General features: G+C 44.1%; 1 protein-coding gene across 1 annotated transcript in view; it reads right to left on the reverse strand.

Annotated features, from left to right (window-relative positions):
- Nucleotides 1–24,199, reverse strand: part of MKLN1 (muskelin 1, intracellular mediator containing kelch motifs) — a gene marked incomplete at its 5' end in the record, with an annotated part of 85,152 nt that overhangs the window by 53,240 nt on the left and 7,713 nt on the right. The window contains 6 exons of the mRNA XM_008941195.1: nucleotides 3,082–3,147; nucleotides 4,812–4,889; nucleotides 12,102–12,294; nucleotides 16,100–16,209; nucleotides 22,356–22,444; nucleotides 23,857–23,999. Of these exons, the coding sequence (XP_008939443.1) occupies nucleotides 3,082–3,147; nucleotides 4,812–4,889; nucleotides 12,102–12,294; nucleotides 16,100–16,209; nucleotides 22,356–22,444; nucleotides 23,857–23,999 (679 nt within the window). The remainder of the gene's footprint in view (nucleotides 1–3,081; nucleotides 3,148–4,811; nucleotides 4,890–12,101; nucleotides 12,295–16,099; nucleotides 16,210–22,355; nucleotides 22,445–23,856; nucleotides 24,000–24,199) is intronic.

Raw genomic sequence — 24,199 nt, forward strand, 5'->3', positions numbered from 1 at the left:
ATGCCTCTTAGTAAATGTTTCTGCATATGCAAACCAAACCCAACTTCCTAATTCTGCCATCCGCACTCATTCCAGCCTGAGTGTTAATATCATTAAAAACATGGAAAAAATTGTGAGAATCAGTAACTCCCTATTTTTTAATATATATATAGGAAGATATCAGGCTGCATACTCATGTCAGTATCTCAAAATTCCCACATTTTCATTCCAAACTGCTTTCAGAGTGTTTCAAAGCACAGAGAACACCACACTTACTCTAAGGCAGCTGCAGCAGGTACTAAAAGCATCAACAGCAGATGGAAATGAGCTACAGCACAAGTTCCTGCTTGCCAGCAGAGATGCCAGAATTGCTCTTTCAGTTGGAAACTGAAACTGCAGAACTGCACTTTCCTAATTGGAAGATAAAATTTCTTAAAAGGCAGTTTAGACCAAGTTAAACTATATTCTACCTGAAATTTTGAGCAGAGTCCCCCAGTGACTGCTTACCAGCCTGTGTCCTCCACCCCAACACTCACACCTATATCCAGTGGGCTCAGTACTACCAAAAAACTGATTAAAAATAAATTGACATTTTTGTAGTCAGTAATAATTGGTTAATACTGGCTGAAGCATCTCTGTGAGGAGGAAAGGCTGAGAGCCGTGGGGCTGTTGAGCCTGCAGGAAAAAAGACTCAGAGGGGATCTGATCAATATCTAAAGGGTGGAGTGCAAGAGGATGGGGCCAGACTCTTCTCATTGGTGTCCAGCAACAGGACAAGGGGTAACAAGCCCAAACTGGAACCCAGGAGGTTCCACCTGAACATCAGGAAAACTTTCCTGGAAGGGTGATGGAGTCCTGGAGCAGCTGCCCAGAGAGGTTGTGGAGTCTCCTGCTCTGGAGAGATTCCAGATCCACCTGGATGTGATCCTGGGCACCCTGCTGTGGGTGACACTACTTCAGCAGAGGGGTTGGACAAGATGATCTCCAGAGGCACCTTCCAACCCCTCCATGCTGAGACTGTGTGGCATTTCCTTGAGGTTAATCAAAAAGCAGAACCATTTAGAGTTCAGTTAATAGTTACAGCAGGTCTGGACAGCAGAGACTGAAGTTGTTTCCAACAACTATTCTATGTGATATGAAACTTCAGAACCTCCTTTAAGCGTATGATGTTGCCATTTCACTTTGCTCCTGAAAGATTCAAGCTGAAGAAAATATTCACTTTTGACAAGGACCTCACCCCTCTAACAAGGGGTGCAAAATGAGCTTATTTTTCTGCAGTTGCCAAATATTTCTGAAAAAAAACACACAAATGTGTGGGTAAGGAAGGGAGAATGTCTCTGAAAGAAAGCTTATGCTGCTGCTCCTTTTTCCATTAACACTAGATTTGGTCAAGGTTAGCCAGGGAGCTTCACAGCTCCAGTCTGTAAAATGCATCCTGACAGAACTGGCTGAATTCCCACACTCTCATTAACCACTACCTATAGTCAAAAGGAAAACTCCAGCCATCAGCAGCAGTTAGCTTTAAGAATAACACCACCAAGAACTTCCTCTGGCCTGTTCACGAGCCAATTTAAATTGCAAAACTGCTAATCTCAAAAACATTTTGGCTTTTACAAGACTCGGTGAGCCTGGAAGCAAAACTAAGAGTAACTTCCTAACTATCCCACAGGAACTTTCGGAAGGATTCCCACCACTGCTGGCTAGAGCTGCAGCAAGAAAGGACTGGCACGATGGAGGGAGATCCAGTTCTCCCACACTGGGACATCTGGAGGGGTTCTCCAGCCAGTTTTCTGGAAGTTACACAAAAAAAAAAAAGATATTGATGCTTTTACTGCCTTGTTAAAGCAGAGTGAAGACTGAAGTCAGACATCATAAGCCCAGTCAGACTTAAAAAAGCCAACAGGAATGGAAACCAAGACTCACACTACCATGAATGTCTTATTTTCAGGAGGTCTGAGGCACTATCACTTTCAGGCTGACAAGCTCATGTTTTCAGAGCCTTTGTGAGACTCTCCCTGTCTACTTATCCACCGAGGCCACTAGGGAGCGTTCACAGCTTTTTGTGGGCACACAGCAGCCAGCCTCCAGCAGCACTTGATTCCACTGAAGCTCAAACCTCCTCCACCAAACAAAAAAAAGTTTGCTTTCATATACCAAATAACTCAAGTGCTTCCTCTAGAGCAGCAACTACCCTGAGCAAAAGCCAAGGGCTGCAGCTACTGCTCTGATTCTGCTTGTTCACTATGACTTAGCAGATGGCTCCTGAAGGTACCACCCTGTCACATGCTCTGGTCCTGCCCGTGTGACCACAACTGATACGGCCCTGGGAATTTTTTTGCCAGCTCACTCAATGCCACCCTGGACTCCCCTCTGCTGCTCACAGCCCGATCTTGTTTCTCCTTTCCCAAGAACAATCCTTTCACCAACACAAGCCACGTGCTCAGCAGAGGCAGGCAGAGGCACTCCTTAATTTAGTAAGGGAGGACATTCCTCAAAAATCTGCTTAAATAAAAGGCAGAGATATAGAAAATTACAGAGTACAAGCCCCAGCACTGTCACATATATCTCCCTTTTTTCCCCTTGAGCTCTTCAATACAGCAGCTGAACCATTCCTTAAACAGTTTTAGGAAAGATTTTTGCAAAAAATGCAGAACAAATTCTATTTAACAGGAATTTCTTGCATACTGTGGAAATCAGAAGCCACTCAAACCAAAACACAAGGGATGTTTGAACACATCAGATCTACGGCACGAGCAATATTCCAAAGAGAACAATATGTAGCAAGTAAGGGAAATTATCAGCCCCAATTTCTCTTCTCTTGTTTGTACTCTTGCTCAAAGAAAGTAGGAGGGACAAATAATTAAAGCCAATTGTCTTGTCATAACAAAGAAACCAAGAACAATGACTAGGGCATAACTAGTATGGAAGGAGGTGGGTGGGGAAGGCAGGTGGACTACAGGAGAAATCCAAATATTTAATCCAACTACAAAAAATAGCAACTTTTTTTCCTCAAAACCTCATCTTAACTTCACCTCTGAAGAAAAACATTCACGTATTTATCTGGAGAATTCTGATTAAATAAGAAATTTAGCAACTACTCACCTGTCTGAACATCTATAACCATCTGATGGCCACCTCTCATCCCTGGTCGGCTGTCTTCCCCATCACCTTTGAAAACAAAACATAAAGGGGGGAGAGTTTTCTGTTATCAGATTTTCAAACCAAAGACAGACACAACCTCACGTCTGCCCTAAATGCTTTACAGGAGCAGAGCAACTTAGGGGCTCACCATCCTTTGAACATTAGCACAACTCTTTTTCCAGGTAGATCCTTCTGCACACTACAGGACTGCACAGTTGTCTATTGAATTATCTGCTGACTGACAGTACCAGATAACAAAAGCAAACAGACAACTACAGCAATTCCTAGAAAGGAGCCTGAGAGCTCCTGAAGCATGCAGGTCCACACAGATGAGCTCTGAGCTATCCCTGCAGCAGTCCAGCAGTGAGGACACACAGAACCTTCTGCTCCCCTTCCATCTCTCCCTGCCTGAAGGCTGAGCAGGGAGAAGAGATGCTCAAATGACTGGGCAAAGTACCCATGGGATGGAAGTGAAGAGGTGACAGTATAGACATTGCACAGCTTTGCACCAGTCACTTATTCTCACATGCAAGGGAATCCAGGGAACTACTGAAGACAGTCCAGTGGAGTCCACAAAGATGCTGCAGGGCCTGGAGCATCTCTGTGAGGACAGGCTGAGAGCCCTGGGACTGTGGAGCTAGCTAGAGAAGACTCAGAGGGGATCTGATCCATGCTGAGCAATATCTGCAGAGTGAGTGTCAAGAGGATGGGGCCAGACTCCTTTCAGTGGTGCCCATCCACAGTGGGCACAAACTGGAACATGGGAAGTTCCACATAAACATCAGGAAAAACTTTTCTCCTGTAGGGGTTCCCAAGCCTGGAGCAGCTGCCCAGAGAGGCTGTGGAGTCTCCTTCTCTGGAGACTTTCAAAACCTGCCTGGATGTGATCCTGGGCCCCCTGCTGTGGGTGACCTGCTGGAGCAGGGGGGCTGGATGAGATGATCTCCAGAGGTTCCTTCCAACCCCAAACATTCTGTGCTTCTGTAATTCCAACCACCCAATTACAGCAGCTTTCCAACCACTTGAGGTATCTGAAGCACTCAGGGCAGACGTCGTCTATGGGAAGCAAGGTTAGAAAGCTAACCTGTGTCCTTCTGGCAGAGAAACCTGCTTGTACTCATAGATAACCCTTCCTAGGAGGTTTGGTTATGGTGCTCCACGTTTGGCAGCTGTCACCCTGAGTCCTACATTGGCTGGTTGACAGTGATTTTTGTACTTTGCAGTCAAGGCTGCTGCTGTCTGTCTCCTCTCGTGGCAGCAAGCAGTGGAAAAGGATTCTGCAGTTTAGACTTACTGTGTATAACAGACCAAAGATGCATCTCAAAATAGCCCATGTTAAAATAACATTTATTTGCCACTCTTGCCATGCATTTAAGTTGCCTCCCTGTGTTAAATCCAGTCACGCAGGGAACTGCTCTTATCCTTAACCTATATTCTGAGATTTGGCTCTGAACTGAGCAGTTAACCTTGAAGTTACAGCTAGTGTTCCTGTAGTGTTCCTTACTCGACCAGAAACTAGGCTGCATTTCACTGACTTTGCAGACAAATGCAGATTTTTCATAGATGAAACCACTCCCTGGAGTAAGAGGCCTTCAGGAGGCTTTTCTTGCATCACTTTCTTCCTCAACATCCTCAAAGGAACGAGCCAGAACTGGCAGTACATGAGCTATGCCTTAAGAAAATGTCCTTACCTTTGGTGCTTTTGGGGATGATCTGTCCCCAGCGAGGTTTGTATTCTTGTTGACTGATATACTGATTGAATAAGCCATCTGTAAAACAAAAATTTTGCTGTATGAAACTTTTGTACTTCTATTAGAGCAAAATCACTTTTAATGCAAGTACCTTCAGCCTGACTCAACCCAGCATGCTACTCCAGAGCCTTCCATTTAAGTCAATTCTCCATATATGTCAGTTAGTTTGTTAAACTTGTTAATGAACTAAATGTGTAAGCACTGAAATAAAAAGAATACTCATTACTAGATCAATCCAGAATTACCCAGTTTGCCTGCCAGGTCATGCCAATTGTCTCTAAATCTCCAGTGTGGTGTATTTAATTAAGAATAGAATCCCTCCCCCTTATTTAAGCAAAAGGAAAGTTGCCAGTGCATGTAAAATTCGACCACTTCAGTACAAGGAAAGTTAAAACTAGGTCAAGCAGCATCTCTGGAGCTTCGTGGAAGAAGAGAAGGGAAGAAAAGCAGATTGTTTAAACGCTACGAGATGGGACAACCAAGCACTGGATGAAAAACAAAATCATAGTTTACATTCTCTTCAGAGAGTTAAGCAAGAAAAGGAACAGAAGACACATTAGGTCACTGGCCAGACATGCCAACTGCAGTGTTTCTGAAGAGGCTTTTTAACTCCAGCACCCCATCCAGGCTCCCCTCGAGCCCTCTGCTCTCCCTCAGCACACCTACCACATTCCACTTCTCCAGCAGCCAGGGCTCAGCTCCCAGTTCTGGTTACATGTTATCAGGCCATTGTCTCACCATCCTCAGCATAATAAACACTATTCCTTAGATCTATAGTCTAAAATCTCCCCTCTTTTAGCTTAAAACCATCCCCCTTTGTACTGTCACAACGAGTCCTGGTAAAAAGTCTGCCTCCATCTTTCTGACAGGCCCTTTCAAGTCCTGAAAGGCCACAAGAAGGTCTCCAGGAGACCTTATATTCCTTCCAGCCCCAGTAGCTGTGGCTTTGAAGATTTAACAGATTTGGAATGCCTCCATAAATACATGGAAAATCCCTTGGTAGGCATATGGATACAACAACAAAAAAAAGAATAATTCCTACTGCACACATCCCCATTTATTTACAAAGAGGTAACAATCTTTGTTAAGCACAACACAATGTTCAGAGAATATTTTTCAAATGTTTCCTGGCATCCTGTAGTTCATTGTGATCAAAATCCAGGGTTTAATTAAAACCCAAGTCAGCAAGTACTTCCTGGGAGAAGACGAATCCTCTATTTAGAGACCATCTAATAGGAAAATAAGGGCACTCCAGAGCTCCTGCAAGGTGCTGAATTGGGTCTTAAAATACAAAACTGCCTTTCAACTTCCATAAACTCAGCTCTGCTAGTTTTTCAAACTAAATTCTCCATGAAAGCAGGTCAGATTTTACTTCCACCTGTCTTAGAGCCAAAATCATCAGCTCTCCTAGCATTAGGTAATTGCGGAGAGCCAAAAGTTTGCTCAACATATGTAGACAAGTGGTTTATTTTGGTTTTAAGAGCAGGGTTCCTAACTCCCACTTCTTCAGCATTTATGAAGTTGGGACAAGATGTGAAAAGGGTTTTTTTTTTTTTATTTGGAGATTCCATGAAGCCTGATTCAGAAAAGCCAACCTCCAACACCACAAACGCATGCGCTGTAGCAAACCCCAGACTGACTCAGGCTGATTTTTCTAGCCACAACCCTAGACAGAAATCCAGCCTTTTGGTTATCATTAGAGCATTTGGTCTTCAAGAGAGAATGAAAAAAAACCCACCCATATTTATCCCCATGGCAGCCAATAGCTAATTGGACATGAATAGCTGAGGAGGATGAATTACACCACATAGGATCTGAAAGGGTGATTTAACCTCTCTCCCATGCTCAACACCCACAGGCTGCACTTGTCAAGATATGACACTTCTCCCCCACTGTGCCTTCAGCCTCTTTTAATAATGCTTCTTGTCTTCCATGGGACACTGGTTTGGAAATGCTCCAGCTTGCTTCCCAGAAATGTTTCTTTCTGTTGGGAGCAGTTCCACATTGATTCTAACTTGTACTGCAAACCAGCAGCAGCTTGTTTTGGAAGCTGAATCACCACCTGTCTGACACCACCAAGGGGAAAAAAAAAAAGGAGAATTTCTCTGTGGGTTCTGGATCTGATGCCAGACCTATTCTAGAGCACTCCTTTTGATCAGCAGTGCTATGTTGGCAAGAAACAGGAGGTCTCCAGAGCTTCTGTGAGGTACCCAAGATCAGATCTAAGCCTCCTCACGTTTGTCAGCTGTTTCCAATGAATCCGTAGTCTAAAATAAAATAAATTTCAAGGCTTCTGTAGAAAAACCAAGGTAAGTGCAGGTTTTTAGACAAAGTCTTCTCCTTCACCCCAGAGGCCTCTCATTTCAGTGTCCCTGTTTACTCTCTCAAACCCTGGCCAACGCTGGTTTTTATTCTGTGTTATTTTCAAGCCCTTCACAGCAAGTTGTGACGCAGTTTGGAGGTAACAACATGAAGTTCAGGGTGGTTAAAGCTCAGTGAATTTTACCTCCCTGATAACAGAAGCCTTTATTTTGTCAGCCAGTTACAGGTCACCTAGAAAGGATCAGGACAAACATTGCGGACAAAAATATTTAACTTGCTGAAGCCAATCAGGAATAAGTAAGAGTTGTATTAGGTTTCTTTTTAGACAACACACACCTCTAGAGAGGATTACTAAAATCTATTCGTTTCACTGCCAATGACCAAAAACCTCCACAGCAGCATTTAGCCTGTAATTTCTGGGTGTTATGTTTGTTTTTTTAAAGATTTTTCTTGAACCAAAGAAAAACACCCGAAACACCTAAACAGATGGAGGGTTTTGCAGTCACAAAAATCCTTCCAAAGAAAAGCTGAAGCAGAAAACAAAGATGACACCAGATAAAAATCAAGCCATTACTCAACAATTTCCTCAAGACGTGGGAGCAACAAGGCAACACAGATTTTTTTCCAGCCTCAAGGCTGGAATATGCTCTTGGACTTTCTTCTTAATAAAGATGAAACAAGGTTTGTTTTCAAATCCCCACAAGATACAGTTCTTCAACACAAACCCTACCAACAACCGAAAAGGTTGTCCAGGGTGCCCAGGGCAGTGGTGGAGTTCCCATCCCTGGAGGGATTTCAAAGCCATGGGGCTGTGGTGCTAAGGGACATGGGTTAGTGGGGACCTGGCAGTGCTGGGGGAATGGTTGGACTTGATCTTGAAGGTCTCTTCCAACCAGAACGATTCTATGATTCTATCTACTTACCACAGGCTTTGGATCCCTAGCAAGCCTCAATACATCCCAGTACTACAGAGCAGTGAGCCAGCATCCATAATTCCTCAGAACCAATTACAAACCTCTCTGATGGCAAAATTAAGGTATACATGTCTGTCTAGAGCTTCCAGGAGAATACAACTGCTCCTGTTCACGTCGAGTTTGGGGAGACATCCGAGCCTGCAAGCTGTTTGTTCATCACAACTCCTTGTTTGTCATCCAGGGCTCACTTGTCAACAGATAAACACGTATCACGTCCTGACACGAGAGCTGCCAGAAGGAACACCGTGGTCCCCAGAATACTAATGGGAAACTAGCAGATCCTCAACCCATTTCAAGCAGCTTTCTATGTCTACAGTAGCTGCAAACCGTTCAAGTAAGTAATTTGCACTCCACATACTCTCTGTAGGAATATTAAGCAGATTTTTTGCTTCAGTAATATAGGCCGTCTGAAAGCTATAGGAATGAATCCAAATGTGAAGCATTTGAAGCAAGTCTGTGAACCTGCTGAGATTTAGGGAACCTTTTATTTTTGAGAGGAAGTCAGGCAGCTGCCAGAGTCTCCATTTGCCCGTTTTCTAAGTGTAATGCACAAGTCAAAAGAATCTGCGGGAAAAGTGTGGCTGCCTGCCACTGAGCTCTCAAAAGAAATCATCTGGTGATGTGAGGTGGAAGACAGCGTTCATCATTAGCAATGCAAAAGAACAAGAGTTAGCTCTGCTAGCACTAATTCCTGACCACCTACTCTCTCCCCACATGACTAAGCTGATGGAAATAGCCCGCGAGAGGCGCGGCGCCTGGCGCTTCCCAGGTACCTGCCACTGCAGAGATCACCCTCCACAGAAGACATGTGAGGCTGAAGTGAGTGTGCAGCATCTCTTGTCATCCTCATGGGGCTTGTTTGGTCCTTTAAGGCAATGAACTCTCCCATGGGCAAGAGGTCACAAGGTCACAGGTTCACGTCCAGCCCGCTGCAGAGCAGTTTGCTCTTTGAAGGGCCTCAGGGGTAATTTAAGGACCTGTATCTCTAACTCTCCACCTCAACTGCACTACACAGGCATACAGAACACTGAAGTTTATCTGCTTCTATTTGGAAAAACAACACACCAGAGAGGAGTTCAGTCCTAATAACACCCACGCCTTAGAGACTAAGCAGCAAGCTATGGAGTCTTCACAACAAAGCCAATGAGAAAGTAAAATGCTGGGTGCTAACGAGCCTCTTTCAAACAGAGGAGCCTGGGAGACATAAGGACAGGTAACTGTGGAGGACCACAGCGAGCAGATGGCAGCAATAATACAGGAGAACGTGTTGAAGGCTGAAAACATCTATTCCCACCCTACCAAGAAGGGTCCAGCTGTTGAATACCAGCTTGACTCAGTGGCCGTCTTGTACGACTCCACACACACAATGCTAACTGCAGTTTGAGGTTTTCTGTGGCCATCAGGAGATCTGTCCTACCCTTTTCCCCAGCTGTAGCTCCATCAGCTCCCTGAGCTGGTTTGCCACGTGGCAACACGAGCGCCAGTGCCAGGACGTGAGGGGTCAGGGGACACGTTGTCCTGAGTAAGGGCAGGATTGACCCAGTTCATAAAAACATGCACTCGTGTCAGCTTAAAGCAGATGTGGGGTACAGGCTCAGTGTCTGTTCTCTCCCAGGGTGCTGAGAGGTGACAGAGCTTGAAGTGGGAACAGAAGCTGAAGACAGCATAAAGAATTGCAGAAGGATGGGGGAAAGAAGGTTAATGGATTCTAAGACAAGCAAAACCATTAAGGATGAGCACCAGAGCAATGGGAGATGCACACACTGACATTTAACTTCAGCTAGCCAGGTGTCACATTAAAAAGGGAGCAATATCAACGTCCTCGTGCTTATTACTCCATCCCTCAGAAGCAGGGACAAGACTTAATGATGCCATTTGAAGACTCTCCTAAGTTACCCACAGCCTGTTATTAGAAATACTGGCTGCAACAAAAGAAGATTGATAAGCAACAACACATTTCTCTAGTTTCCTTAAGTGAGCCGAGTTCCTCAGCCTCCAAAAAGGGACAAGATGACAAGAACTAGGGAAGCAGGATTGCTCACATCGAACCTGACAAGAAGCAAGGGTCTGTTTCTGACAGTTAAACACAAGGCCAACAATTTTCTACCAGTTTTCTACATCTTCTTGGAGAAGCCAAGCACCTCAAGACAGCAACCCCACTCTCAACAGACAAGGGGAAACAGAAACACCTCCTCAGCCCAAGTCCCAGGGCAAAATTGGTGGATAGAATAAATGCAGCAAGTTAAGTGTTAAGTCATAAAAGAAATTAACACAGAACAGCTCAAGAAATGAGGCCACAAACAATTACCTTGCTAGGGATCAAGAAAAAAAAGTGTATTTTTGAGGGAACTTTTTCAGCACATTCTAGACTTCTAGTGAAATCCCATTCAAGAAATAGTTCCTACTCCAGCCTGCAATGAATTGGAAGGAGGATGGCCTCCAGGCACTGAGGAGATTAAACCACAGCCAAGGCAGCTGATAAAATCATCACCACCAGCATCTAGTATTCCTCTGGCTCTCAGCAGGTCCTGCCTCACACTGGTGGGCTCATCAGCTCCCCCCAGGCACTCGTGTCTTTGAGAAACACTTGCAGAGACACTGAACTTGCAGAGACACTGAGCCAGAACTTGTAGGAACCCATTTCCTGCAGGTTTTGGTGCCCTGCTGCAGTAAGGTCCCTGATGCTGTGCCTAGGTGAGTAGCTTACTCACCAGGAGATGGTGGGTTTTCACAGAAGACAAAGCTTGATTTTGAAGCTAGCATTTGTATCACATCCTGAGAACCATTTCCAGCCCTAGTGGTACAAACCACACTGAGTCAAGCAGGTATGCTGGCATATATCCAAGGGGTATTACAAAAGGACTGATTAGAGCCTAGAATTAGGAAAAAAGACCCATCTCTGGTGCCAGATATCCATGAAATTCATCCACCAAGCCCCTAAATCTTCCTGGCATCAGACAAGGTCCTGCTGTGGATGGCCCCTCCCTGGAAGTGTTCAAGGGCCAGGCTGGATGGGGCTTTGAACATCCTGGTCTAGTGAGAAGTGTCCCTGCCCATGGCAGGGGGGTTGGAGCTACATCATCTCTAAGGTCCCTTCCAAGAGAAGCCATTCTGTGGTCCTTATGCCAGTATAAATTTCCCATAAAGAGCAACTGCACATCATCCCAGCCACTACAACCACAGCCAAGAGCACCCTTTTTATCAGACTGTGATCCAAAACCACTGCACAAGTCTGGGCAAACCCTCCTGTGCAACAGCCCAACTCCTCTTGTATCCCATGCTATTAACAGAAGGAACATCTCCCCCACTTTAACGACTTCAGAGCTGTTTACACACAGTGCTTCTAAGCTGAAAGTTTCCAAGTAAAAAATTAATTGTAGTTCCAGTGAAACCAGCTGCCAGTGTCCTTCTCTGCAGGGGAAAACAGGCTCTGGTTCCTGCCTCTGGGACTTCCACATCACTTTCCAAGGACTATTTTCCCCAAAAGCAAAGACAGCATTGTCATTCAAGTGCAGCTGGAAACTTCTGCTGGAACAGCAACTTGGTGTGAAGCTCTAACCAGAAACCACGACACAGATCACTACTGAGAAGTCCAGTTCCATGCTTCCCTACTCACCACTCCAGTGGCTTCTCTCATAGTTAAGTCTACCTTCAGCTTGCCAGCCACTTACACAAAGGAGTTCTCTTTCCCCACTCCACGTGCACCACGTGGTCATTGCAGGGGGAAAGACTCCAGAAGCAGCAATAAGAGATTTCATGACAATTTTTAGCCTTCATCACACACTCACAAGCCCACAGCACACCAGACTAGATAGGAAACAGCACATGGACTGGCCAGTTCTACCACTAAGCACACGAACATTCAAAGCACTATTCTTTCAATGTTAAGTTTTTTTAAAAAAATTAACATACCAGACCCCTCTGGCTCTCTTACCATTCACAGCTTTTTCTATCAGCTCTTCACAAGCATCGAAGTCTCCCTTCAACACCAGCTTGTCGTGCAGGTCTGTCAGCATGGGGTGCTCCAGAGCAATCTTGGTTTTCTTCTGCAGGGACTCGAAAGCTTCGGTGTAGTTGTGCTGACGGAAATGCTTTAGGCAAAGGCGAATGGCCTCCTGTTCACGGTACTACTGGAACACAAGAAAAACTATAAGACATGTAGATTTTTCTTTTACCAGCACTGCTGGGAACTACCTGTGAACCTGTCTGGAGAGAGAGAAGCAGGATTTCTTCTACAGGCTGCACGGAAACTGCTGACAAGCTTACAGAGGAACACTACGTGGAAGACGCCACAAGCTGTGCAGGCATTTACTTTCCAAGAGTATAGAAATCACACAACTTGGTATCATCCAGCTTAATAAGCGTACAAGAAGAGAGTGCACAGTGTCCCAGATCTCTGGAGTGACCATTATTTCCACCCCCATCTGCCTGGCCCTGCTGTTCGAGGCCTACACCAAGTAGAGAGCAGGAAAAAGCCGTCGCTATCAGCGTTACATAATTTGATTGTATGACTCTTACATAACAAAATAATTTAGAAGAGTAAGTAGGTCACAGCTTTTCCAGAAGCAGAAGAAAAAAAAAAAACACCACCACGAGAAGGGGAATACTTGCCATGACCACTGCTCCTGCAACAGGAGGGCAGAAGGCAGGGCTGACCCCAGAGCCTGTGGGTTTCAGAGCAAGGGCAATCAGGGTTTACGTGCGTGCCAAAGTTTCACCGTCACAACATTCCCGTGCAGCTTGAAGCAGAACTTCTGCTTTCATGCCACAGGTGAGCCAAAACTGCCCCATTTCCCACCAAGCTGTGGGAAGGGGTGAAAAAAAGCTAAAGAAACCCACGCTGGGTCAAAATTCAGGCACAGAAACGTGAGGGCATAGTAAACTCTGCGTAAGAGCTACAAGTAGGTGCTGTTAACCTGCCAGATCTTCCACTGGGTTCTCAAAGCTGCTAACAAGATGCATCAGGAACACAGATTATGAAGCTGACAAGTAGCAGAGCCACTTATTTTAAAGAGACTCTTTCAATCTAAATTCTAAGGCATTAAAGACAAAAAAATAATCTCAATTCTCATCTTTAACATACATCTAATCGTAGTAAAAAGCAAACGTAGCTTTAAGCATCTCTAAGAGTGATCAAAATACAGACAAAAGATTTTACTCCACTGCTAAAAGTGAAGTTTATGCTATTGAAGTGAATGGAATCTTTCTGAAAACCTGCAACTGGCACCCACGGCCAACAAAACTTCGGGAGCTCAGAATAATGGCTCTGTAGCAAGAATCCCATGAACTGAAGCAGCTAAAAAGAAACACGGCCATGTGCTGTATTTTTAGGTCTTAATCCATCAGTATTTCGCAGCTGCAAATAGCCAGAACTATGCATTTTTAGAAAATCAGTTCCCAGCCCACATGAAAAAGGCCAAGGACGTGTACTGATAAAAATGCAAGACTGTGGCAAAGGAATACTAAAGCTGAACCAGAGTTTTACAGCACAACTGGGAAAAAAAAATATAAAATAAAAAACCACTAAGGAAACCACTTTTTTTTTCCCCCAAGATACACCTAAGACACTGTCTTTAAGCAAATGTTCACTTCTATCAGTCAAAGCCAAGCCCACATTTGAGTTTTTCGTTGCTCAAAGGGATAGGAAGCAAAAGGACAGCTGCAGACCAGTAAAAACCAGCTTCTGCACTTTCTGCTCCTCTCGTTTAGACAGCAGACTAAACTCAGGCTTGGCTTGTTTCTGAGCCTCTCATGACTGGCAGGACTTGGATGAGTGTGAAATCAGAATGTGAAATTACTGGTGGATGCAGGTTGGCCACTTAAATACAAACTTTTATATCACATCAAGTGACACCACAGTAATACTTCAGAAATTAAATATAAAAACTTACTCTTTTAATGCAAAAAGGTGTATAAAAAGTATATTAAAGGCTCCTTTTTAAATGCTGTCATCCAGGTTTAAAGAGATGACAACCCAAATAATAGCTTTGATCTGAAGCTGTAAATAATTCCTGTGGTTAAAAATGTAACAAGAGCATGAGACTCAGATGCTAACATTGTCAAATACACTAGTAGGATTAAAAAAACTTCAGTGTTCATTATCAAAATCAAAAGTGAGAGCCACCAGTAAACTGCCACTTCATAATTACTCCACTGCCTTCAGGAACAGGAGGTTTTGTTGAAGCACACACAGTAAAAAGGATGGGCCACTGCATGCAGAACCACCTTCTCATCTGATGTCTCGGGCAGTAATGAATTACTAGATTTCAAAGCCTCTGAGACTTCCAAGAACGTGCATGAGCATATCCACACCACCTCAAAGAACTGAAAGAAACAGGTCAACCTTTCTGCCTTCTCCTAAATATGGGTCAACACATTCTCCTGTGTGGATCTGGCAGCAGTGGCCTCTCAGGACTGTGAGAGAGGAGAACATCACTGAGACACGGACTCATCACCAAAAACTTGGCAACTGATCCCAGCAGAACCCAAACAATCATGACTAAGTCTCTGTCTTCCTGCTTTAGGGCTCTAAGCTTCAGAAGAACAATGCTGGCACCCCTTGAAGAAGCTGTCACTACATACATGCTGACCATGAAAAGTGTCAATTCCATGGGATAAGATGCAACAAAACACATGCAGACATCATCATCCCATGGCTTCTGACCAAAAAAAAAAACCCACAATAAAAATCAGAGCTTTCTAGCTGTGGTAACTGGTCCAAAAATGCCACAGACACCACCACGTGCAGAGGCAGCAGAAAAAAAAAAGCACAGAAAACCAGCAGCAGCCTCTGTCAATGGGACTTCTCAGAGCTGGACACCAGCAATCAGCAGACTGATGACCACAATATACTGCTTTAATCATAAGGCAGCTACAGATCATTTCCTCTGTGACTCTTAATGCTGGTTTTAAACCCTCCAGGAAGAAGCTTGTGATGTTGGTATGAAGGCATACGAGCCAGACATCGTGGCCACCACGTTTCTGCACCCATGCTGGAGTCTTGGTGCTACCACAAACCACCCCTACCCCCTTTCAAGTTTTTCCTTCTGGAAGCAGAGATATGCTGCTCCACCACTCGGTTTTATTCAGCTGGGAAGGATGTCTTCTCTGCAACACAATATGTATCTCATTAATTGTTCCAGAAGATCTATGCATAAAAAGCAGCAAGCAAATGAATCTTGGTTGTCACTGTGCACTTCCCTCCCACAGGGGAGGCCTCTGTTGTATTCAATTAAATACAGTTTATACAAATAATGTCTTGAATCCTCTGAACTTTGTCTGGCAAAGGAAACAAATGGCATAAATCATCTCATCTCACAGTCCAGTGGCATCAGCTCCCCTCTGTTACTGTCTTTTTCTGAATGCTCTGCAAGAGGGGAACATCAGAGGTTCAAGGACGTGGGACTGGAAAGACACCAACGTGGATCCTCTTTAAAACAAGCTCATTTTTACATCCTGTAACCAAAGCTGCAGGTGTAACCCCAAAGGCTCCAGGCTCACATCTAGCTCTACAGAAGGACTTGCAATGGTAAAGCAATGACAAGAATGGCAAGAACAGAGAGAAATGGAATCTGGTTTTGTTAATATTCATTTCTCTTCCAACACAACTACTAATTTACTAATGTAGTTCCCTTAGACTCAGTGCTCTTCTTACATTTTCCTTGGGATGTTTGCCTAGCAGAGTTGTTTTAATAGGTTGGTTGGGTTTTTTTAGTGGTGGTCATTTTGGGAGGTTTTTGGCTGCTTTGTGGGTTGTTTCTTTTTTTTAAGGAGAACAAGCAGGTGTAACTCAAAGAGATTCAACCATGTGGTGTTTGCTGGTTTAATAACTGATATTCAGGGAACAGCAAGGCCACCTAATTCCAGAAAGAGAAATTTCACAAGATTCTGAGGCAACCAATCTTCAAACAGGCATCTAAAAAGCAGGCCTACCTTGCTGTACCAGTTGAGGCACGGCTGGACCACATCTGGATCATCAATGCCATTAAGTTCAACATACCAGATACTAAAATTGAAGCTAGGTCCCCAGGATAAGAGTGGAACTGGAGAAGAGAGGAAAAGGAGAAAAAGGCTGTGTAAACATCAAATAACCACTGCATTACTCTCATCAGGCTATACAGAGTTCTACTTCAACAGAATAAAGGTCCCACAAAATTCAGTGTTTCTCATTTGACAGAAGTTCTAGCTCGTTTAAGTAAACTTAGCAAAATTACCAAACACATCACGTGAAAGCTGTCATTTAAATCAACCTGTGCTGAGCACCAGTAACACAGCAGATGATTACAGAGCAGAAGCTTGCTTTAAGCAAAAAGAGTTAAAAATCCTATCATTTAAACCAGCTCAAAGAGGCAACAAGCTTTGACATGGATGGGAATCAGGAGCGTACTAGCGACAGTATTTGCTCCTCATAGCACATTTATTTCCACATGTCAGCAACAATTATTTCCCCTAATGGTGAAGACAAGAAGCTTGGGTATTTTAAATTTGACAAAATTAGGAACGTCTGCAAGTTGTGGAGGAGGGAGGGAGGGAAAACTGTCAGTTGCCAATTTAAAGACTCTATTTTTTTTGCCTTGTAGCTGAAATCTGGGCAGCTTTTTGGCTGTATTATCTACACTGGAATAAATACACTTAAAGTATTAAATGATCCACAAAACACACTGCAGCCTCTCACCTAAGGCTTCTCTACCACTGTGTCAACATGTGGGGCCTTGCACTGATCTGTTGATTAATCTGCAGGTTAAGCCTTGGTTTTACTTTTTGAAGCAACTCCAACTCCCAGAAAACTTTTGTGTGAGCTCTGACTCCTTAAAACTGCAGTGAAATCAAGTGGTTTCCTTTTGATCTGATAGTAACTGATAAACAGGAAAAGTTGGTATTGGAGATGACTGAGGAGTTCCCAGCAACAGCTCAGAGTCCACTGCTTCCTCCCTTCCACAGAAACTATTTTTTGCCACAGAAATTGCTCATCCTCTTTCAAAACCACTGTGACAGACCACTGACATTAACTTGTTGAACTAAGGGTTTTCTGACCTGCTCCTTGAGGGAGTAAACCCCCAAAATTGTCTTAAGGTTGTTCCTGAGCAACTAAAGAATGTGAAGTATTTACACTTCAAACAAACTCAATCTATCATTTTCTGCAATGTGCTTGGGCACAAAGCAGAGGTTGAAATGTGATTTTTCTACATTTTAAAGGTTGTTCCTACAACCCTATTGCTAAAGACTCATGACAACTCTTGGAGAACAAGCATCAAGAGAAGAGATTTTTAGAAAAGATCCAAAGATACTTGGAATATGTGAGTCTTGATTGATTTTAATACTCATAAGTAGGTACTTTATATGTTACAGCTCCAAATCATCCTGTTCAGTTTCTATTTGATTGTTCAGCATTCAACACAAGATGCTTTCAGAGCAGTTCCTGCTATGTTTGTGGAGACAGAAGCAAACTGGCCAGAAAACCCAAGAATCACCTGTGTTCCACCCACACTGTACACACTCTGCCCAAGAAGCTTCCTTCTCAAAACCATAGAAGGATTTGGGTTGGAAAGGACCTTAAGATCATCTAGTTCCAACCCCCCTGCCATGGGCAGGGACACCTCCTGCCAGACCAGGTCTTTAACACTTCCAGGGATGGGGCACCCACAACTTTTCTGGTCAACCTGTTCCTGTGCCTCATCACCCTCCCAGTGAAGAACTTCTTCCTTATATCTAAACTTCCCTGCTTCAGTCTCCCCTCAGCCTCCACTTCTCTAGGCTAAACAACCCAAATTCCCTCAGCTCACAAGACACGTTCCCCAGACCCTTCCCCAGCTTCGTTGCCCTTCTCTGGACCTGCTCCAGACCCTCAATGTCCTTCCTATACCATGGTGCCCAAACCTGACCCCAGTGCTCAAGCTGTGGCCTCCCCAGTGCCGAGTCCAGGGGCACCATCACCTCCCTGCTCCTGCTGGCCACACTGTCTTCAGTACAGGCTGGGATGCTGGTGGCCTTCTTGGCCACCTGGGCACACACTGCTGGCTCATGTTCATTCAGCTATCCACCAGCACCCCCAGGTTCTTTTCTGAAGGGCACTTTCCAAGCCTGTAGCATTGCCTGGGGTTGTTGTGATCAAAGTGCAGGACCTGGCACTTGGCCTCACTGAACCTCCTGCAGCTGACCTCATCCAGGTTCAGCCTGCCCAGACCCCTCTGCAGAGCCTCCTGATCTCCAAGCACACCAACACTCCCACTCAGTTTGGCATCATCTGCAAGCTTACTGAGGGTGCACTCAATTCCCTCACCCACAGAGCTGATAAAGGTATTAAACAAGACTGGCCCCACTCTGAGCCCTGGGGAACACTGCTGGTCACCAGCCACCAACTGGATTTAACTCCACTCACACCTCTCTGGGCTGGGCCACCCAGCCAGTTTTTAACCCAGCAAAGAGTCCAGCTGTCTTTCCTCTCAGACTTTCCTCTGCCCTTTACTTTCAAAGCCTCCATAGGTGTGCTTAGCTCTCTTGACATCTCCTTTAAGAGCAGCCACAATCTAACTAAGGCCAGGAGTAAGGACACATGAGGGCAGCAAGGAAGCAGCAATAGTTACACCAACAGCAACGAGTATCACTTGTCAGTGTGCAGAAATAAAAATGAGATTTGTGTGTCACAAAGTTTGGAGGTCACTGCGGTTTGGGATCCTGGGTACAACTCCATTTCTTTCCTCACCTCCCCCATCAGATGTTTTTTTATTGTCCTCCTCCTCACCCACCTCAGATGTCACACCATAGCCTAGGTGGACACAAACCTACCAGAGCCTTTGCAAGAGCTGATAAATGTCCCCCTCTAAAAATCAGTGGTACAGAGCTGCAGAGCCCACACCTTACGCTGTCCACTCTTTGCTGGGTTGCTTTTATCCACACACACCTCTTGGAGGCGAAAATACACCAAGATTAAAGGTATTGAATCTGAAGCTCCAGTTTTCCTCCAGTTTTTGCCATAACACCACCTCAGCGTGGGGTTTTTGCTGCATGCACCACAGCAATCCACCCTGAAACACATGGAACTGTTCAGAGCAGCTGAACTGTCACTCCACTCTTGGAGGTGGAAATAGACCAAGATTAAAAGTATTGAATTTGAAGCTCCAGTTTTTACCATAACACCACCTCAGCGTGGGGTTTTTGCTGCATGCACCACAGCAATCCACCCTGAAACACATGGAACTGTTCAGAGCAGCTGAACTGTCACTCCACAGTGAGGTGCCCAGCAGAGGGGAAAAAAACATTTAAAAAAAAAAAAAATAATCAATATCCCTTGTACAGAAGCAGAAGGTATTTAGGCCACTTAAACAGCTCTTTACTCACACAAGGATGATTTTAGGGGATATTTCTCAATAATCAGAAGCTATGCCTAGGCAAGGACTGCATCCCTGTGTCCTAGAGAGCACAGTGGCAGAGGCATTAAACAGCACAATCACTTCAAATACCTCTCTCATGCAAATTTCCACATCCCTTCAGGTCTAAGCACAATCAGCACATGGTTGTAAAAATGGGGGAAACATCCATAATGTATTGTTCATCTCTGTTAAACCAAAGCTTAAAAAAAATCTTCAAGTCTACTTCCCAACTCCTGTGCTAGTAACAAACTGGCATGAGAATTACCCCCGGCACTTCTTCAAGCTCTCACAGCAATCAGCCCTCACAACACCTTCTGCTTTCAAGGACACAGTACAAAGGAAAATCTCTGCTTGGAGTAACCACAAAAACTGAGCCAGAAACAAAGCTCACAGACATTAAAAGGACTGTTCTTCGATATTTTGTCCTGATAAATATCTTCTTCCCCCTCCCAAGTTCTTTAATGAGGTGCTATGTGAAATGTAAAAACGTCTTGTCAAGTAGGTCAGAAGCCTGCACAAGTGGGCATTTCAATGCTAAGGAACTGAAGTTGAACTAATTAAGCTAAAAGAAGTGCAAGTCTGTTCTTGACAGAAGGAGAGAGAAGTTATTTTTTCTGCTTTCTGTGAGTCTACACTCCCCTCTCATACATGAGCAGTGGAAGCTGTAGGAAGGACTTTTGCCTCTTGGATCTACCCCGTGCCACGTCCCTCCTGCCCTGTCCCCCAACATAAACCTCAGCACCGTGATGTTAGGAACTGGTGTGTAGGTCAGTAGCCTTAACTACAGAATCATGAAGCAAATGCCTGATGTAAAGCTGCTCCTGAGCTAACACCTTCCCCAACTCCCCAGACCTCACCGCCGGCAGTCGCTTCTGCCGCGTCACTCGCTGAGAGTCCAAGAGGGCAGATTTTGGCCTCGTGTTCACTGGCAGCATTACAAGGAACACAGCACGGTACTTCGAATTTTGAGTTACTTTGGCTAGCAGCTTGGAAATTTTAACAAACCGAAAACATATTCAAGCTGTGACTCTGAAAAATAACAGAATTTCGTAACATCGTTTTGCGGCTGTTTCGCAGCAAAAGGCTCTCGAAAATTCACCAAAATGACACCAACCATCACCTCGAGGTTTTAGTAGGTCTGGGAAAAGATCATTTGAATTTCTCTCCTAGCATAGGAATTCCTTCTGTGAAGATAACTTCAAGAAACAAAAAGGTTTTAATATAGCTAAAAAGGAGAACTCATCTCAGACTGTAACTAGTGAGCCACTGACAGTTAAATACAGTAATATTAGATTTCTATTTAACACCAAGTGTTTATTGCTACTTGAGGAACCCATCCCAACGAAGCAAGCCACTTAATTATTAATACTACTCATGTACCTCAGAGAAAAAAAGTCCTGATAGTAGAAATCCATCAGCATTTTACTTTCCTAACAAGTCTGAACTTACTACTACACTCCATAATATCACAACACGTTTTGCTGGAATAAAATCTACACACCCAGAGCAGTAGCTAGCAATCTTTCCAGTCACCCCTTTAGCCCTCCTGCTGGATTTAGCCACTGAAAAATAACATTGCCCAAAAACCTAACGCAAGAAGCTCAAGATGTTAAAATAAGTTTAAGAAAAGAAAGGAATAAATTTGCTTTCCTGATGTAGTAAACCTTTAACTATTCCTCTGCTCCTCCTGAGGCTTCCTAAGGCCAAGTGTTAGAGATGCTTCCAAAAAGAATTGGCCAAAAACAAATGCAGTGAACAACCAATTGCTCCGCTTGTCTAAGAATGGGAAACACCACCCTTGATGGCACACAAATGATTACTTGATTCCCAGGCTGAAGCTTTCAACTCCTCAGGCAAACGTGAGAGAAGATTCAGAAAGCTGAGAAAAAGACAGAAAGCAAAGGGGTCTGAGTGGAGCCCCTACAGCCACTATCACCCAGGTCTTAGCAAAGGAATCACCCAAGACTTAAAAATACTCCTAAATTCATCTAAATTAGTCAACAGGATCTTATCTCATTTTTCAGCAGCTACCTCCTTGTTCTATCTTTAACCTTAAACAGCCAGTTTAAAACCAGTCATTCTTTTGCTATATCAGTAGGTAGGAAATGGAAGGTAAATTTAGAGTTATGAAAAGCCAAAAGTCTCTAAATTCTTGGATTACAGAGCCACTGTGAGACACTTGTTCTCTCTGGCCTGCATGAAGCAAGGAAGAGAGATCCTCACCTGCTCCCACCACAAGTCACTGTAACCCCCCTTCCTCAGCACCCCCTTTAGCAAGCTTCACCAGAGAATCAAGACTACACAGCACAGGGTACAATTCTTCTTGCCTCTGGATGTCAAATTTAGCCAGAGAGGAGCCACAAGGAGTAGAAAAGCAGGGAGAGAACAAGGAAGGCTTCTGCTGTTGCTCTGTGTGTTGCAAGTGTGTTTGAGAACAAAAGACTTCAACCTTTTTCAAACTCTAGAGCTGTCAACGCTGAAACTTTTATCAGTATTTAGCTTAATGATTTTTTCTAAAGCTCTATATAGCAATTTCTAATAGGACAGTAAGCAGCTTCTCCAGCAATTAGTTGACTCAGTAACTGTATTTCTGAAAATTACTGTATTTCGCTTTCATTCCCCAGGATTTAAATTATGAAGCTATTATTTCTTAGTAACAGGACTTCACTGTGTTCCAATCTAACCAGCCTAAAAGATCATGAAATGGAGCAGCTACTGTGGATACTTTGCCTAAATACAATGAAGTCACAAGTGCCAAGACTGGCACAAGTATAAGAAGAGATTATTTTCTACTCAGAATGCTGAAAAAATGCATTTACCTATCTTAATGAATCGACAGGGGAACATCTGTTCATCAATTTTATGCTTCAAGGTGAATGTTTCTTTGTTATAATCATTCTTTAAGCCACTGTGGGAAAAAATAAATAAGGTTACTAAATCTTACCTTGTATTTTAGGACTAGCTAATAAATGCGATCTAGGTCATGCCTGAAATGTGAAGCTTGTTTCAGATTACTGTGAATCATAAGTACACATGCTGGACCAACGCCTGGGCTGCTCTCCACCATCTTGTAGCTCCCTGGGAGGCAGCACTGGCTAGTGATTTTGGGAGGGAGCTGACTTCAGATTGATGCTGCTTGGCTGCACCCAGAATCCTGTAGCTTCAGCCAGTGAGTTGCCTGAACCACTTTTCCCTTTTCCAGAGGGAGACTGGACCAGCTCTCAGAATTATCACACTGCCAGAGTGCTTTGTGATCCATTTATGGGCATTACTTTATAAAAATAGCAAATATTTAGTATCATTTATCAAAAATCTTAAGTCCATTTTCACTGAAGATGCAAGTGCAGGTCCCAAAATAAGGGTTTTTAAACTTCAGTACAAGCAAAACAAGGTTAGATATCAATAATGACTCTGCTACTAAAAGCTCTTCCCCTGTAATTCTAGCAGCAGTAAAGTCAAATTGCAAGACTGGTCTATCTAAAGAGGGCAAAAGGGTGGGAAGGGCTGTGGCTAGTTTCTATGTGGTCTTGAAGGAACCTGCACCACAAAGCTTCCCATGTTCTCCATGGCTACTCTGCTGGACTACAGCTGAAGCACACCTGTACATTCCCCAGAGGTGGACTTCCCTTCTGTAGGTCTCCAAAAATAGACTTGATCTTGCTACTCGTTTTTCTTGGGCTCCTAGATATCTAAATCTCATTTCCCTTTCTGAAACTCAATGCTCCTTAAAAGGCCCTTGCACATTTACATTCACAACTGCTCGGAAGCTCTGGATAGCTTGGACAGCCAAAAGGCTCTTGAGCCCCCACCAGTACAACTACCACATCACACTAAACAGGAAAAACATGGGGTCTTCCACTGGCTGATGAATTCACCCATCTGAAGACAGGCAGCAGCTGACTAGTTCAGAGCTTTCCAGCTGCTCTAGCTGCTTTCTAGCTTTGACACAAGCAAGCTACTTGGGCTTTTGAAAGCTGCTTTAAGTTACCCACACCCAGGGGAACCATTTCTCTTGGGCCTCAAGCACCCAGAAGAAAGGAATTGCAATCCAGCAACGGTGCTCCCTGCTCTCAGCTCTTCCAAAGCTCCACGAGCTGCTCTCCACAGATCCTCTGTGGTTAGAGCAGAGTAAGGAAGGCCTCCTGGGGCGAGTGCTGGGATTGCTGCTCTCTGACCTGGCCATAAACACAGGGCAGCTAATTGCAGGATGACAAGAGCAGCTCTACTGCACTGTTAGCCACGTGTCTGCTGGGGAGTGAAGGGGAAGAGCACATTGGTCCAGCCTTTATGATTACCAGAGCTGCCGAAATCGTGTCTTACCTGGATAATAGATCTGTCATGTTTTCCTCATTCATCCCACCAAAGACTTTAAACTTCTTTAAATTGCAGACATGTGTTTTCTCGTATTTGCCAAATGTTATACTCTGGACTATGGCAGGTCTTTCAAGTTTCAGAATCAAATACTGCGGAAGAGAGAACAGTGAATTTTAATATTAAAGCCAAGGCTGCAAAACACTGAGAGCACAAGCACTACAGCCTCCAAAAATCCACTTTACCAAGCCAAAGAATGAAAGTTAAGATGATCCCTCCCCATTATCGTATTGTCTCCTTTATTCCTGGAACGAAGCAAAGTGTTTTTTTAGGACTATTACTTTAAAAGCAG

The sequence above is a fragment of the Merops nubicus genome, unplaced genomic scaffold (assembly GCF_000691845.1).
Source record: "Merops nubicus isolate BGI_N331 unplaced genomic scaffold, ASM69184v1 scaffold455, whole genome shotgun sequence".
Taxonomy (NCBI): Eukaryota; Metazoa; Chordata; class Aves; order Coraciiformes; family Meropidae; genus Merops; species Merops nubicus.